We start from the raw sequence: 15,368 nt of genomic DNA, 5'->3' as shown, positions 1-15,368 counted from the left end.
GGACTACATTTGAAGTAAATACTAAGTACTAAGATTTAAATAGCAAAGGACAGCAAAAGAAAGCCCACAGCACATGAACACACCACCACACAACCCCACACACCCACCTCCACCCCATCCCCACCCACCCAGAGGATGCTTATCATCATCTCCCATCTTTGAAAGATAACATATCAAAATGGATTAAGTGGAGTTGCTCTCCTCTTCATTCACCAGAGATTTCCAGCTGACTGCTTTCCCAAAGTGTCACTACACAAATACTGTTAAAAGTCAAGTGCTAATAACTACTATTTGCATAAAGATGAGAAATATTTGGCTGAAATCAAATAGTGAAAATTGCATTTTTATAAAATAAATATAGTAGACCATGTGTAAATTTATTGAAAATACATATGACTAGTATTGGAAGAGAAAATGCCCATATCAAGTGCAACATTGAACCAATCATTCACTCCCACCTACTTTGAACCCCAAAAAATGATTGTGTTCCAAATGTAACCTTCTGAAGAGAGCTAATTGACAGAAAACTGTAGGACTGTCCCATCTGGATTGGATGAGATTCACTGGAAACAGTTTTGGAAAAGCTACTTTTTCATCACAACAAGCAAATTTTATAAATCAAGGTAACCATTTTTTACTAACAGATATTAGATATATCACTTTGTATTGACTTTTCAATCACATGATGCTGGTGAATGCTGTCTTCTCCACTTGTTGAACTCACATTTACACCCATTAAATAACACTTTGATCATTAAAATCCTTTAAGGGAAAAAGCTGAGAAAGAATGAAAGGAAGCATATAGCCAAGGAGCATGTATCTGGAAAACAGCAGGTAGAGGATAGGATGTAAGAACTACTTTGAAGTAACTAACAGCCAATAACAGAAAATTGGTTACATCAGCAATGCATTACTTATCACTCCTCTCTGATATATAATATTCTGAGCCTAAGTATTTCAATTCCTTTAAAATTTGATAGAATCTATGAACATTAATTCTTTCCAGCTGCTTCCTTTTGAAGTTTATCTCTAAGTTTTGGAAGAACCATACTTAGGGTCAAAATACTGATGTTCCAAAATACTAAAACTGTACTTACCAATATTACGCAGCCTGGTATGTTCCAAGAGTGACACATTCTCTGCACGTTTGAACCTCTTGCTAGGGAAATTCGTTAGTCCATCAACATCCGAATCTCCATTTGTAAGTGCCCCTCCCATGCCAATCTTAAATCTCTCCTCAAAGTCAGCAAAATCAATCACACTATGAAGTCTGTCATCATCCAGTTCATTGAAAATGGTACCTCTAACCTAGAAAAAGTAAGAAAGTGATAACCATGGAGAGTAACAATCCTGATGCTTGGAGATTTCTAACCACCAACATCATCAATCAAATAAATGTTATTCACAAATATTGCAAAATGGCAGAGCAACTAGCATGCCATTCTGGTACCAAATGAAAGGCATTTTAACTAACAGCAAATACATTTTCCTAGAATGTGAATTTAATGCTGCTGCACAGCAGTATTTTGATTGGCATGAACCACATTTTTGAGACAAAGAGCTTAACAACTGTTAACATGACTTCTGAAAAGTATACTATAATGAGAAAGTAATATATAATTTCATGAACTCAGTTCCAGTGAAACTAAACATTACAAAAATACCTTATCAGCATTTTATATGACCTTGCCAAAGTCTTCAATTGTGTAAATTATCAGTTTCTGTTAAGGTATTGAAATGGCATGGAATTAAAGGCAATCCCCTTGCTTGGCTGGAGCCATATTTTAACAACAGAATACAGAAGAAAACATTACCAAATGATACCACAGGTGTAAGATTAACAGTGTCCTGCAAGGTTTGGTATTTAGCTTTGCTTCTGTTATTTACCTGCAGAAATGATATATCGAGAATTTTCTCATGGTGTTTTCTGGTGACATACCTATACTGATAATGGTCTCAAACACAGACTAGATATGGTCAGGAGAGTTATAAAAAAAAAATTTGCCATTGTTTCAGAGCTAACAGCTTCACCCTTAATATTACAAAGACTCATGCCATGGAGTTCCAAACAAATATTGATTTACAGGTGTCAGAAACAGATATCAATGGACACATATAGGATAAGGCTCCATATGAGAAGGAATCCATATGAACAATAAACTGAGATGAAACCATCATGTAGTTAAGCTAACCAAATTACTTAGTTTTGTCTGCTTTGCTCTTAAGACATCTCTCAAGTTTGTGACCTGTTAGATGGGATTTCTACAATACTTTCACTCAGTACTATGGGAAATACCTGTGGAGTATTTGTAGTTAAGAAAGTCAAACCCAGTGGAACTGAAGGTGCATGTGAGATTGTGTGGGAGACCTCAGTATCAAGAATGGGTATACAATATTATAACTGGATCTTTGTACTGACCATCAGAGTTGCTCCCAAACGTAACTGAAAAGTTGACAGCTTGTGTGATCCTCACTCACACTGAAAAATCCAGGATGGAATGTAACACCATCCAACCCCTTCTTCACATTTATCCACCGTCAGACCTGCTACCCACGAATATACAGGGAGGTCCATCTGAAGTTTCGGATGAGATTATCTCGAAAACTATACATCGGGTAAAAATAGTGGGTAAGACAAGTTCCTAAGCTCAAAGGAGGACATCAAATAAAGGCTTATTTCAATAGTGGTACAAGTCCATTTTTGTTCATTCTGAGATACAGAGTCCTAAAGTTAAATGAGTGCTGAAAAATCTGCAGTTGAGATACCAGAAATATTAAAGTATATATACTTGAGTATTTTGGTATCTCAACTGCAGATTTAACTTTAGGACTCTGTCTCTCTGAATGAACAAAAATGGACTTGTACCACTATTGAAATAAGCCCCACCCCCTTGTGTGCGGCAACTTTTAACCCTTAAATGGAAACCCCCATTTTTTATTGTAGATTCAGATTTTCCATAAAAAAGTAATCAGGTTTTGTCTGAAACATTTTTTAAACCATTGACAGATGACATTGAAATCGAGAAAAAAATTGGGGAAGAACTCCGCTTTATTTAGAATGATTCGAAAAGGACACATCAAATCGATACAAAATGTACACAAATACTTTCATTACGCCAAATTAAGTTATTTTTGTTTTACAAAGTGTATCCCACAGGTTTTGATGGAGGTAGGCGGAATGGTATTAAAATCTTGTTAGGGAACTCTTCATAATTGCATTACTCACCCGACTGTGGCGTTACTGTGGCCAAACTGCAAACTATGGCTCAGTATAAAGGTCGGCGCAATGTGATCAGATGTCACTTCACTTTCAGATTGTGAACCGTAAACATCAACTGACAAAAGCAAATTATTCTTTAGCGAAACATGGCTCACTATCCTCCTACAGAGATTGTTGATATGATGTTAATTTTAGGTGAATGCCATAACAAATACACTGCAGCTGCGCAATTGTATGCAGATCGTTTCCCTAACAGACGACATCCAACTAAAAGCATTAATCGAAATTGCACTCAATGAGCTCGAAATGAATACATGCCCCGTCCACCTTGTCATCGCGAATACAATCAAAATGATGCTCGTACCCTTACAGTTTTCGCCTGTGTTCAACTGGATCCCGAAATTAGTAGTCGGCGATTCAGAGACAAACTGGAATACCGAAATTAACTGTTTCGAGGATTTTGAAGGCACATAAATATCACCCGTTGACAAACACAAATAGTTGTTGATGGTCTGGTGTGGAATTTTAAACCGTTACTTGATAGGACCGTATTTTTTTGACCGAAATGTTACTGGGGAATCTTATTTACAGCTTCTCCGCAATGATTTGTTGGAGCTAATGGAACATGTTGGTTTAGAAATTAGGCAACCAATGCGGTTCCAACAGGACAGAGCAGCTCCCCATTATGCTAAAAATGTGCGAAACGTTTTAAATTTACGGTACCCTGGTCGGAGGATAGGACGCGGCGGACCAATTCAGTGGCCTCCACGTTCACCAGGCCTAACATCTCCCGATTTTTTTCTTGTGGGGTTATTTAAAAAATATTGCTTATGAAGACAGCCCACACCAGAAACGATATGGAGCAACGCATTTGAAGAGCATGTGCAGCCATACTACAGGATGTGCTGCTCAGAAATGTGAACAACTTTCGCAGACGACTGACTTTATGCACTGAACCAAATGGGGACAACTTTGAACAATTTCTACGTGGCTAATTTCATTAATTAAGCACCCAAAATTGTGGGAGACAAGGGGACTCACACTGATGAAGCACCCCATGGGAACATAATTCTACTATGTCCATGTCGTCGTTCCTGGGTACCGCTAAAAGTAGGATACAGTACATTTTGTACAAAAATAGCTTAATTTGGTGTAACGAAAGAATTGGTGCACATTTTTTATCGATTTGCTGCATCTTTCTCGGATAATTCTAAATGAATCAGAGTTCTTCCCCAATTATACTTTTTTCTTGATTTCAGCACCATCTGTCAATGGTTCAAAAAATGTCTCAGACAAAACTTGATTACTTTTTAATGGAGAATCCGAATCTGCAATAACAAATGGGTGTTTCCATTTAAGATTTAAAAGTTGCCCCCGGCCCCACCCAAGGGGGCGTGGGCTGGCGGTCACGTGTAGTATCATTTTATGTCCAGCTTACGAACTTGCCTTATCCACTGTTTTTACCCAAAGTTTAGTTTTCATGATAATCTCATCCGAAACTTCAGATGGGCCACCCTGTATATTTTTTTATTAGTTCTTTACTTTGATCTCACCAATTTTAGTGAGTTCTCACTTTTTGCTATCGGAGACTCCTCAGATTTCATCTTGTTTCCCTCTTTTGCATCCATTTCATCCTTTTCGTAAATTTTCACACGTATTTGGGTTTATTTTTCCGAAATTTTTTGGACTTAATACTACATTGAGTATGTAATTTTTCGCCTTTTTCCACCACCAGGGGTCCTTGCTCCTTCCATCTGCATCAATACAGAAAAGTTTGCTTATCCCTAGTCAGATCCCAGTCCCACATACTGTTCCTGCATTGTTGGTTGGCTCATGGAATCCTCCCTAACAGCCTTGCCATCAAATTGCCTATCTATGACTGCCACCCCTCCTCCCACAATGACCTCCACCTGTTCAGATTCCACCAGTCCTTAGCCCTCACCAACACAGTCCTGCAAAACCATATCAACCAAGCCAAAACCTCCTTGCAGTAATTTCCCTCCATCTGCAAAATCCTCCTGCTACACAACCCCAAATGCCTGGAGCCCATAACACATACTGAAACTCTTGCCCTGCAGGAACTTGAGCAAAATGCACAATGCCACCTGAAAAAGCTCTCCATCCTGCTCACTTCCCACTCCCACCTTGGAGTACCACTGTCCACCACCTCTACAACAACCTCCAAACCTCCCCCCACATCCCCTCATAGCTTACAAACCCTGTCACGCAGACCTACTACGCTTATCCCACCCTCCAAAACTCAACTCCTCAAAAACACCACACAGAACCCAGAACCTAAACAGACCCGCAACACAGTCATGAACCTTTCCTCCAGAAGCCTTAGCCCTACAGAAATACCAGTCCTTTCCAAAGGCCTCACATTTTGCCGCACTCCCAAATTCAATCATGAAGGACTTGTTAAAGACCTTCTCTCCTTCTCCCGGTCCCTACAATGGAAACACCTTTTCGCCACCAACCCCACCAATCAGGCTCCATCAAAGACCAATACTGAACCTTGTCTAACTCAGTTCATTCCTCCATCCAACTGTGATCAACCCTTACTGCCCCTAAACCACCCCCTGTTAACTTTAAGAAATTTCTTAACCTCAAACCTTGCCTCGCCATCATTCCCCAAATGCCTCAACAAGCAAACTAACCTTACATCTGCACAAAGAACCACAGTCCACCATCTAAAAACTAATCCCGATCTTATAATCCTACCTGAGAACAAAGGCTCCAACACTGTTGTTTTGATTACATGGCAGAAGCACTCTGCCAGCTGTCAGATACTTCCACCTACAAACGTTGCCACAGTGACCCCATTCCACTAATCCAACAGGATCTCCAGTCACTATTAAAATCCCATCCCAGAACCTCTCTCAGAGTCCACCGCTCTACTCATCCCTACCACTCTCCACAATTCCTATCTTCTACATGCTTACTAAAGTCCATAAGCCTAACCACCCAGGACACCCCATTGTAGCCGGTTACTGTGCCCCACTGAGAGAACCTCTGCGCTCTCAGACCAACACCTTAAACCTATTACCCAGAACCTACCCTCCCATATAAAAGATACCAATCATTTCCTCCACCAACTCTCCACAGTTCCTGTCCCTTTACCATACGGTGTCCTGCTCAACACTACTGATGCCACCTAATGCCCATTGCCTTACCGCTATTGAAAACTACCTTTCCCAATGCCAGACAGATTTCAAACCAACAACCTCCTTCCTAGTGGCCATGACCAACTACATCACCACCACAATTAATTCTCCTTTGAAAGAATTACCTAAAAATAAATTTACAGTACGGCTATGGGCACCTGCATGGCACCATCCTATGCCAATCTATTCATGGGCCATCTAGAGGAATCCTTCCTAAAAATGCAGAATCCTAAAACCCTCACATGGTTCATATTCACTGATGACATCTTTGCTATATGGATCAAAGGTGAGGACACCCTATCCACATTCCTCCAGAACCTCAACAACTTCCTCCCCATTTGCTTCACCTGGTCCTACTCAACCCAACAAGCCACCTTCCTAGATGTTGAGATCCACCTCTAAGATGGCTACATCAGTACCTCCATCCACTACAAACCTACTAACCAACAATACCTCCACTTTGAAAGCTGTCACCCATTCCATACCAAGAAGTCCCTGCCGTACAGCCTAGCCATCTGTGGTCATCGCATCTGCAATGACTAGCAGTCCCCCTCTAAATATACTAAGGGTCCCACAGAAGCCTTCACTGACCATAATTATCCTCCCAACCTTGTACAAAAACAAATCTCCTGAACCTTATCTTTCCAGTCTCCCCCACCTCCGAAAGCACCACAGTCTAGCCACAGAGGAGCACTACCCTCTTAGCTCAGTACCACATAGGAATGGAGCTACTGAATTACATTCTCTGCCAGGGTTCCAATTACTTCTCATCATGCCCTGAAATGAGAAATGTCCTGCCCACCATCCTTCCCACCCCTCCCACAGTGGTATTCCACCATGCACTGAACCTACACAATATACTCGTCCATCCTTACACAACCCCTGCTCTCAATCTCTTATCTCATGGCCCACACCCCTCTAATAGACCCAGATGCAAAACCTGTCCCATACGTCCTACCACCACCACCACCACCACCACCACCACCATTCCAGTCATATCACATATCCCGTCAAAGGCAGGGCTACCTGTGAAACCAGCCATGTGGTCCACAAGCTACGCTGCAGTCACTGTGCTGCATTTTATGTAGGCATGACAAACAAGAAGCTGTCTGTCCGCATGAATGGCCACCAACAAACTGTGGCCATGGACCACCCTGCGGCTTAACATGCTGCCAAACATGATATCCTTGATTTCAATGACTGCTTCAAAGCTTGTGCCATATGGATCCTTCCCACCAACACAGCTTTTCTGAATGGCGCAGGTGGGAACTTTCCCTGCAATACACCCTGTGTTCCGGTAACCCTCCTGGCCTCAACCTTCGCTAGTCACTGTCTTCACCCATCCAGCTCCTGCCCTGTTCCCATTCCAACACTACACAGCCATCATTCCACCAACACACCTAGTCTTTTTATTTCTCTCCTTTCCTGCTACTTCCCTCCCTCCCTCCCCACCTCTCCCCTGCCCCTGTCTGATCTGCAGCACTTCACTGTCCACCACCCCCACCACACTATCCCTCCCCTTCACTGTCCCAGCCTTCTCCTTACTCCCACCCAGTCGTCACTCCCATCATGCACTGGTGGTGGTGGTGCTGCTGCTCGCAGTGTGGTTTCAGTTGCCTGGGACTGCAGTTATGTGTGTGAGTTGCGTTTACTTGAGAGAGAGAGAGAGAGAGAGAGAGAGAGAGAGAGAGAGAGAGAGAGAGAGAGAGAGAGACTTGTTGACAAAGATGTTAATGGACGAAAGCTTTTAACTGTGAGAGTCTTTTTGTTGTATCTATCTGCGACTCAGCATCTCTGTAATATTGTTGCCTCATTCACACTGTCATTTCTGGAGGAAATTTCAAACAGCCTTCAATCAATCACGATAATTAGAATTTTCTATCTGATAGCTGAGACAAGACATCGTCTAAAACAACACGAAGTGCCTTCTCTGAAAACTACCTAGAACAGATAGTTCAGAATCCCACTCATGTCTGAAATAGATTTCATGGCAATATACAGATCTATCCTGTCTAAGGTCTTCCACAATGAAACTGGTATCAGTGTCGACAAAGTAGTTGTAGAAACACTGATTACTGAAGTACCATGGGCAACTGAAACAAGTAGAAATATGTACCTGTTTAACAAACCATTCAAAGAGGCAGTACTGCCATATCACAATGAGACACTTTAAACATTCAGCTTGGGCAGAAGCACGTACGGAAAGAGTGGCCGAGTTTATAGGAATAGCTGACAAAGCAGTGTACATACATGTACCTAGAAGAACATGTTTGGGATGGGAGTGTACATGGCATAACCTGAATGTAAAGAACATTCTACACAATAAATACATGGAATATAAAGTATGATTATAGTCAGAGACAGGCTATGGAAAATGCATTCTGTTGTTGAAAGGGCTATGTGTGAAACCTTCAAAGATTACCAAAATGTTCAATGACTACCACAGTAGCACCTAACTGCCACAGAAATTTCAGTCTGTATGTTATGGTTCTCTGTGGCACCGAAGTTAATGGACAGACTCGTGATAATACAAAAACTGAAGCAAGGTAGCAAAGCAAAACCATAAATGCTGAACTGCATTTTTCAAATGTTCCATTACAAAGGTGAATCGAGGAGTATTGCACCATTAATTCTCACATCACCGTAAATATGAGCAATACAGATATTAGTACCTGTGGCTCTGAGAAAAAGCTGAAACCTCTGAAACTTAAGATTCAGGGCTCAAAAAATTCCCCATCACATTACATTCAGGATTTGCAGCTGAGTTGGACCTCTTAACAATAATATACCATAAAGTCAACAACAAGAACAACAAAACTGTACCTGGTAGCTTGGTAAAAGTACAAGTCACATGTGTCTACAACAAGTAGCAGAAGTGATCCACAAAACTACCATCCAATAGCTTTGACATTTTTCAATTTTCTCATCTTAGAACATATTCTGAGCTCAAACACAATGAGGTATCTTGAACACTATTTCCTCCATGCTAACCAGCATGGATTCTGATCGACACTGGAAGTCATGATAAACACTCGAAGTCATGATAAACACTCGAAGTCATGATAAACACTCGAAGTCATGATAAACACTCGAAGTCATGATAAACACTCGAAGTCATGATAAACACTGGAAGTCATGATAAACACTGGAAGTCATGATAAACACTGGAAGTCATGATAAACACTGGAAGTCATGATAAACACTGGAAGTCATGATAAACACTGGAAGTCATGATAAACACTGGAAGTCATGATAAACACTGGAAGTCATGATAAACACTGGAAGTCATGATAAACACTGGAAGTCATGATAAACACTGGAAGTCATGATAAACACTGGAAGTCATGATAAACACTGGAAGTCATGATAAACACTGGAAGTCATGATAAACACTGGAAGTCATGATAAACACTGGAAGTCATGACCAAGGTAGTCAGGCTCATGGAATATTTTTGACTTGCAAAAAACGTTCGACTCCATACCACTCAAATGATTATTAATGAAAGTATGATCATATGTGGTATCAAACGGAATTTGTGACTGGAATAAGGATTCTGGCTCATTAACTTGTGTGTTTTATTTTATGTTATTTATGTTATGTGTGATTTTGTGCATTTTCTCTTTTTATTTGTATGTTTATGTGTTTTCTCGAGTTGATAAGGCAATATTAATAGTAACCTAAGGTTTTTGCAGCCGATGCAGATATCAATAACTAAGTATTGCCTGGAAAAAGCTGCCCAAATAGTCAGATATTAATAAGAGTTGAAAGAGGTACAAAGAACAGCAACTTTCATTTAATGTCCATAAATATTAAATTCTCTGAAAACAAAACAAAAAGATCTACAATATTAATGAGTCACAACTCAAGTCAGCCAATCCAAACACAAACCTGGGTATAGCAATTTGTAAGTGTGTGGGACCCATACAAAATATGGTCAAATATTTGTTTGGTCTGTGGGAGAGTGTCACAGAGATGGTGAAAAACTCAATCTGGTAGACACTTTAGGATAATGGCGGACTATCCCAAGAACATCTAATTACAAAATTTTAAGAGCCAGTTTTATGTGGGGAACCTAGGAATACACTACAACCCGCTACATTTCATTCTGTGGGGGTTGTGTAGACAGTATTAGACTGATTATAGTGCACACAGAGGCATTTAAGCTATCATTCTTCCTGCACTCTGCACTGGAAATACCTTGTAGTTGGAGAATGTATCCCCCATCAATCCAAGAAGTTTAACGACCGAGTTAATGAAAAACAGTGAAAATTTAAGATGGTGGTTTTAAAGCTACAGAAGATCTACATACTCTCCCCCCCACCCCCCCAAGTTGAAGAAAACAAACAGAATCTTCATACAACGATGTGAAACAGTTGGAAGTAGTTCTCTGGGACCTTTTCAGCTCGTACCTCATATTCACAGCTCCTTCTGTCTTGAGGAACCATCAGAGACCCATCTGCACTTGGCTGTTTTGTGACATGTTTGTACTGATAACACCGAGTCTCGCATTTTCCATTTCATGTATTTACACAATTCCAACACTGTATTGGTGTCACAGGATAAACTTACTACACATGTTTCTCTTCTGCAAAACATTCTGGAGAGTGTCTTGAACACTTGATTTAGAGATGTTCAGTTTGTTGCTTCACTGTAATTTGTGACAATGTTGACACACTAAGGCCGCACATCCACTACTGAATACTGCCTACTAAGAGGTCGAATGCATATCTGTTATTTACAGCTGTTACTTCAAGGTGCCATCGTAGTTACTGCACCGACTTTGCTTATCAGCCAGGAATAAAAACCAGTATTCGAACTTCTTGTACAGATGGTGCAGATGTAGATTATGATGACACAATGTTGCTAATGTCAAAACAGTCTTTACTCTACCGAAGCAAGCAGTAACGATGTTGAGTGAAGTTCATTATCAAGTACTTTGCAGAAACTTCTCCAGGGATATCTGTACTCTTACACTTGCATACCAATACATATATTCCCTAATGGTATTTGAGGTTAATAGCAAGAACAGATTTACTGTTATCTGTGCAATTTACAGCCACAATATTAGAATTAAAAATAATTTTGATATTGACTACACACTCTTATCTAGGGTTCAGAATGAATTTTATACTCTGGCACATATGTCTTTCACCAAATATTATCTAAAGTGATTGAAAAAAGTATTGCCACTTCATATTGCCACTACCCAAAAAGAACATTTGATACAAATCTTTAATGTCATCATAATAAATCAGTTTGGCTTCTAGAAAACTAAGAATATAACATGCCCCACCACAGAATTTGCAGAAAAACTTGTTAATCTATGGATAAGTTTCAAAAGATTGCAGGAGTCTTGTGTGACTTCATGAACAATTTAATTACATGAACCTCTGTCTAACACACTGTTAATTAGAACTATAAGCCATTAGTCATGGTATTTGACCTGGTTCAAAAAGTATGTAATAACAGCAATAAATGAAAAGAATCTAAACACTATCAGATGGTTGGTGGGTTTATTGGGGGAAGGAGACCAGACAGCGAGGTCATCAGTCTCATCAGATTAGGGAAGATGGGGAAGGAAGTCGGTCTTGCCCTTTGAAAGGAACCATCCCGGCATTTGCCTGGAGCGAGTTAGGGAAATCACGGAAAATCTAAATCAGGATGGCCAGACGCGGGATTGAACTGTCGTCTTCCCGAATGCGAGTCCAGTGTCTAACCACTGCGCCACCTCGCTCGGTAACACTGTCAGATTCAGGAAGTTTCTCAGACTGGATAACAATCTTGCAACCAGTCTAATAAAGTTCTGTTTTAAGCACAATCCTGCTTTATTTTATATTAATGATTTACCACTAAACATAAATTCTGAATGTTTTATTTGCAGATAATACTCCTGTGGCTATTTGAAAAAATAAAAGAAAAAAAATCAAATTCTTTCAACCATTACGAATATACTTGATCAACAAACTGGAGACCTAACTAATACTAAAATAAATTATTTAAAATTAGAAGATTTTCAAAGCGCTCACAAAAACCTACAACTTAAGGAAGCAGATTCTCTCAAAATCCTAGGAGTAAAATTTGGAAAAAATTGCATTCTTCATATACTCCCCATTTGGCAAAAAAGTCTGGTAGTTCCAATGATAACAAATGCAAGAAATGTATTCTACCCTAGTTACTTTGTTTTAAGGTGTAGAGTTACCTTGTGAGGGACAAAACTACTGGAAATTTAATACAAAAATTACAAAAACAGAACTCTTAGAAATGTGTAATGTAAAACCTAGGAGTCATACTGAGCACACACTAAAGATTTTAACTATCCCCTGTCTACATATTTATGAATTGTGAATCCTTATTTGTAACAGTTCAGAATTATTTGCAAGAAATCATTTTCAAGCTGTGTACAATATGAGAAACAAAATTGCACAATTCATTAACAAAAGTTAAATTTCTATTCCCAGAAACTCAGAACGAATTAAAATTTCAGAGCATGGCATCAGCATGAAAAAAAAATAAAACCACATTCTGTCCTAGTGCAGAAATGATATCACTTAATAAAAGAATATATGTGTGATGATAGCACTATCCTTGGAGAATAAAATGGAAACTTTTCCTGGTGTCTGTAAATTAAAAGATTAATATGTTATGATTATCAATTTGTGTTTGAAGTATATTACTTGTAAGTATATTAGCACATTACACAGTTTATTGTTTATACATACCAAGACTCCAGTATTTTAAAAGTTACTTAACTCTGTATGTAATGAGGCAAAAGAGAATCAACTTTAAAATCTCTTCAGGTTTGCTGCCAGATCCTAAAATTGACTTGATACCGTATTTCAGAGCTCCAATTGTTCGTCATCTTCAGGAGAATGCTACTTCTGCTAATAAGTTCCATTGAGAACTGATGTCAGGCTGCAAATCACATCCTATATAATCCTCCGTACCGTGCACAGCACATGCTCTGCCCATCACAGTTGCTGCCCTCCAAGACTGCCGTCAATCTAAGCCAGATAATTTAAGAGAGACAATGAGTTTTCTCTTAGCAGGACATGGAATCCTGTGCTATGCCACATCAAAACAAAACATTCTTTGATGTGGCCAGTCCGAGTGTTCTAAAATCGTCTGAGTGCGATATATATCAATGTGGCTGGTGTTCTATTAAGGACAGCACCATCTGCCAGTCTTTAAGAGCAGCAACTGTGATGGGCAGCACATATGCCGTGTCTGGAACAGAGGCCTATATAGGATGCTGATTTGCGGCATGGCATCAGTTCTCAGCAAGACTCATCAGCAGAAGCAGTGTCCTCCTGAAGACGACAAACAGTTGGATCACCAAAATATTGAATTGAGTTGATTAAGATCTGGCAACAAACCGGAGAGATTTTCAAGACATTATGCCAGGAAAGCCATCGAAATCACAAAAACATTAACCGTCACACACATGTTAACATGCCAAGTGAGGACATACATGCTGATGTAGATGAAACTACATGTGTAAACTTTTATAATCATTTTTTTAGTACACAAAATGGGCAGCTGAGGAACAATTTCAGCAACAAGGAAACTGTTGGGAATTGTGTGGTAGGAGGGATGTTATATTGAAGGTAACAGTGTATAGCACTGTGAGGAAATAATTGAACTCCTCAGAGCCTAAGGACAGTCCCCTTTTGTCCTTTTACTATTTTAAAATTATTTTTATCTTGGACTTTAATATTTTAGAATAGTATAAATTCTCAGTGGGTAAATGGAGAACCTCTATAAACATGGTGCACACAGTACAAGGGCAGAAAAGTGCTTCAGTACACTGCATCAAGAGCAGCACATCAATTTTTCCAATCTACTTTTATTGTTCCAGTCTTCTTACAATGTGAAGCTACAGATTTCCTTTTACTTCTCTCGTGGTGCTGATATCTAGCGACCACCCCCCCCCCCCCCCCCCACCCCTCCCCTCCACTTTTTAATCCTACCCTCTATTCGCACACAATGAAAACATTTACAATTGTAAACATTTTAGATGCATCAAGTAGTATGGTTTCACACAGCGTGTCTAGAACAATTTTCATCTGTGTGTGCCTGATACAAATATCTTTTTGTTATTTGCTTTCTTAGAAATATTTAAATATTTATTAGCACATGATCAGCAGAAATGAGAAATACTGCAATTAAACAGGTGCAACAGAGAATTTTTTAAGAAAATCGCAAGAACTCGCATTAGCTCAACACAATAAGCAGCAAGTAATTGATTGTGGCTGCAAAAGCTCTCCCCCCATACAACATTTTCCACTGGTACAATTCAACTTTAAATTCACATAAAAACATTTCATAATTTTTACTGGGAAGATCTGTGGTAGTATGGAAATGGAAAGAATATTAAATCCTCCATTGCAACAGAGAACCCATTTGTAATTGTTGATAACATACCTGGTTAGGCTTCAGAGCTACCCAATTCAGTGTTGGCAACTTGTACTTCGTTTGGACTTTCCTCTTTATTGTCATTGCACCATCAGGGGCCTGCATCATTCCAGCAGGTGGCGGTGGAACAGGAACGTGAGGTGAACCCTTGCCAGTAAGACCACAGGGAGGGGGTGGCGGGCAGGGCGGAGGGGGCGGCGGCGCAGGTGCAGGAGGCGGGGGTGCTGGTGGCTGCGATGGTGCAGAAGGTGCCACTGCAGTATCATTTGAGTCAGTACCTAAATGGGGAACAGGAAATAATAATAATAATAATAATAATAATAATAATAATAAAACACAAAAGAGGCCAGGATGCAAATAGACAGCGGAGCGAAAGAAACAACACAGTGAACACATTAAGAAAATTTGGGCTCAGAAAAAACATAAACAATCATCATAAAGGAATTCAAGTTCAAATGCTCTCTTAAATGGGAATAATCGAAAATAATAATAATAATAATAATAATAATAATAATAAAAGATAAATATGTTCACAGTCTAAGCAAGTGTTATGCTGGAGTTTAGGCTAACA

The 15,368-nt window shown here is 39.6% G+C and overlaps 1 protein-coding gene across 6 annotated transcripts in view; it reads right to left on the bottom strand.

Annotated features, from left to right (window-relative positions):
* LOC124605323 (formin-like protein) overlaps nt 1–15,368 on the bottom strand; it is a 451,910-nt gene that overhangs the window by 42,582 nt on the left and 393,960 nt on the right. For all 6 annotated transcript variants that reach the window (XM_047136921.1, XM_047136920.1, XM_047136919.1 and 3 more), the window contains 2 exons: nt 14,807–15,075; nt 1,098–1,308 (listed from right to left, as the gene is read on the bottom strand). In XM_047136921.1, coding sequence (XP_046992877.1) covers nt 1,098–1,308; nt 14,807–15,075 — 480 coding nt within the window. The remainder of the gene's footprint in view (nt 1–1,097; nt 1,309–14,806; nt 15,076–15,368) is intronic.

Source organism: Schistocerca americana, chromosome 3 (genome assembly GCF_021461395.2).
Source record: "Schistocerca americana isolate TAMUIC-IGC-003095 chromosome 3, iqSchAmer2.1, whole genome shotgun sequence".
Taxonomy (NCBI): Eukaryota; Metazoa; Arthropoda; class Insecta; order Orthoptera; family Acrididae; genus Schistocerca; species Schistocerca americana.
Note: the sequence above shows the minus strand (reverse complement) of the source record. Positions and strands in the feature narration are given on the sequence as shown.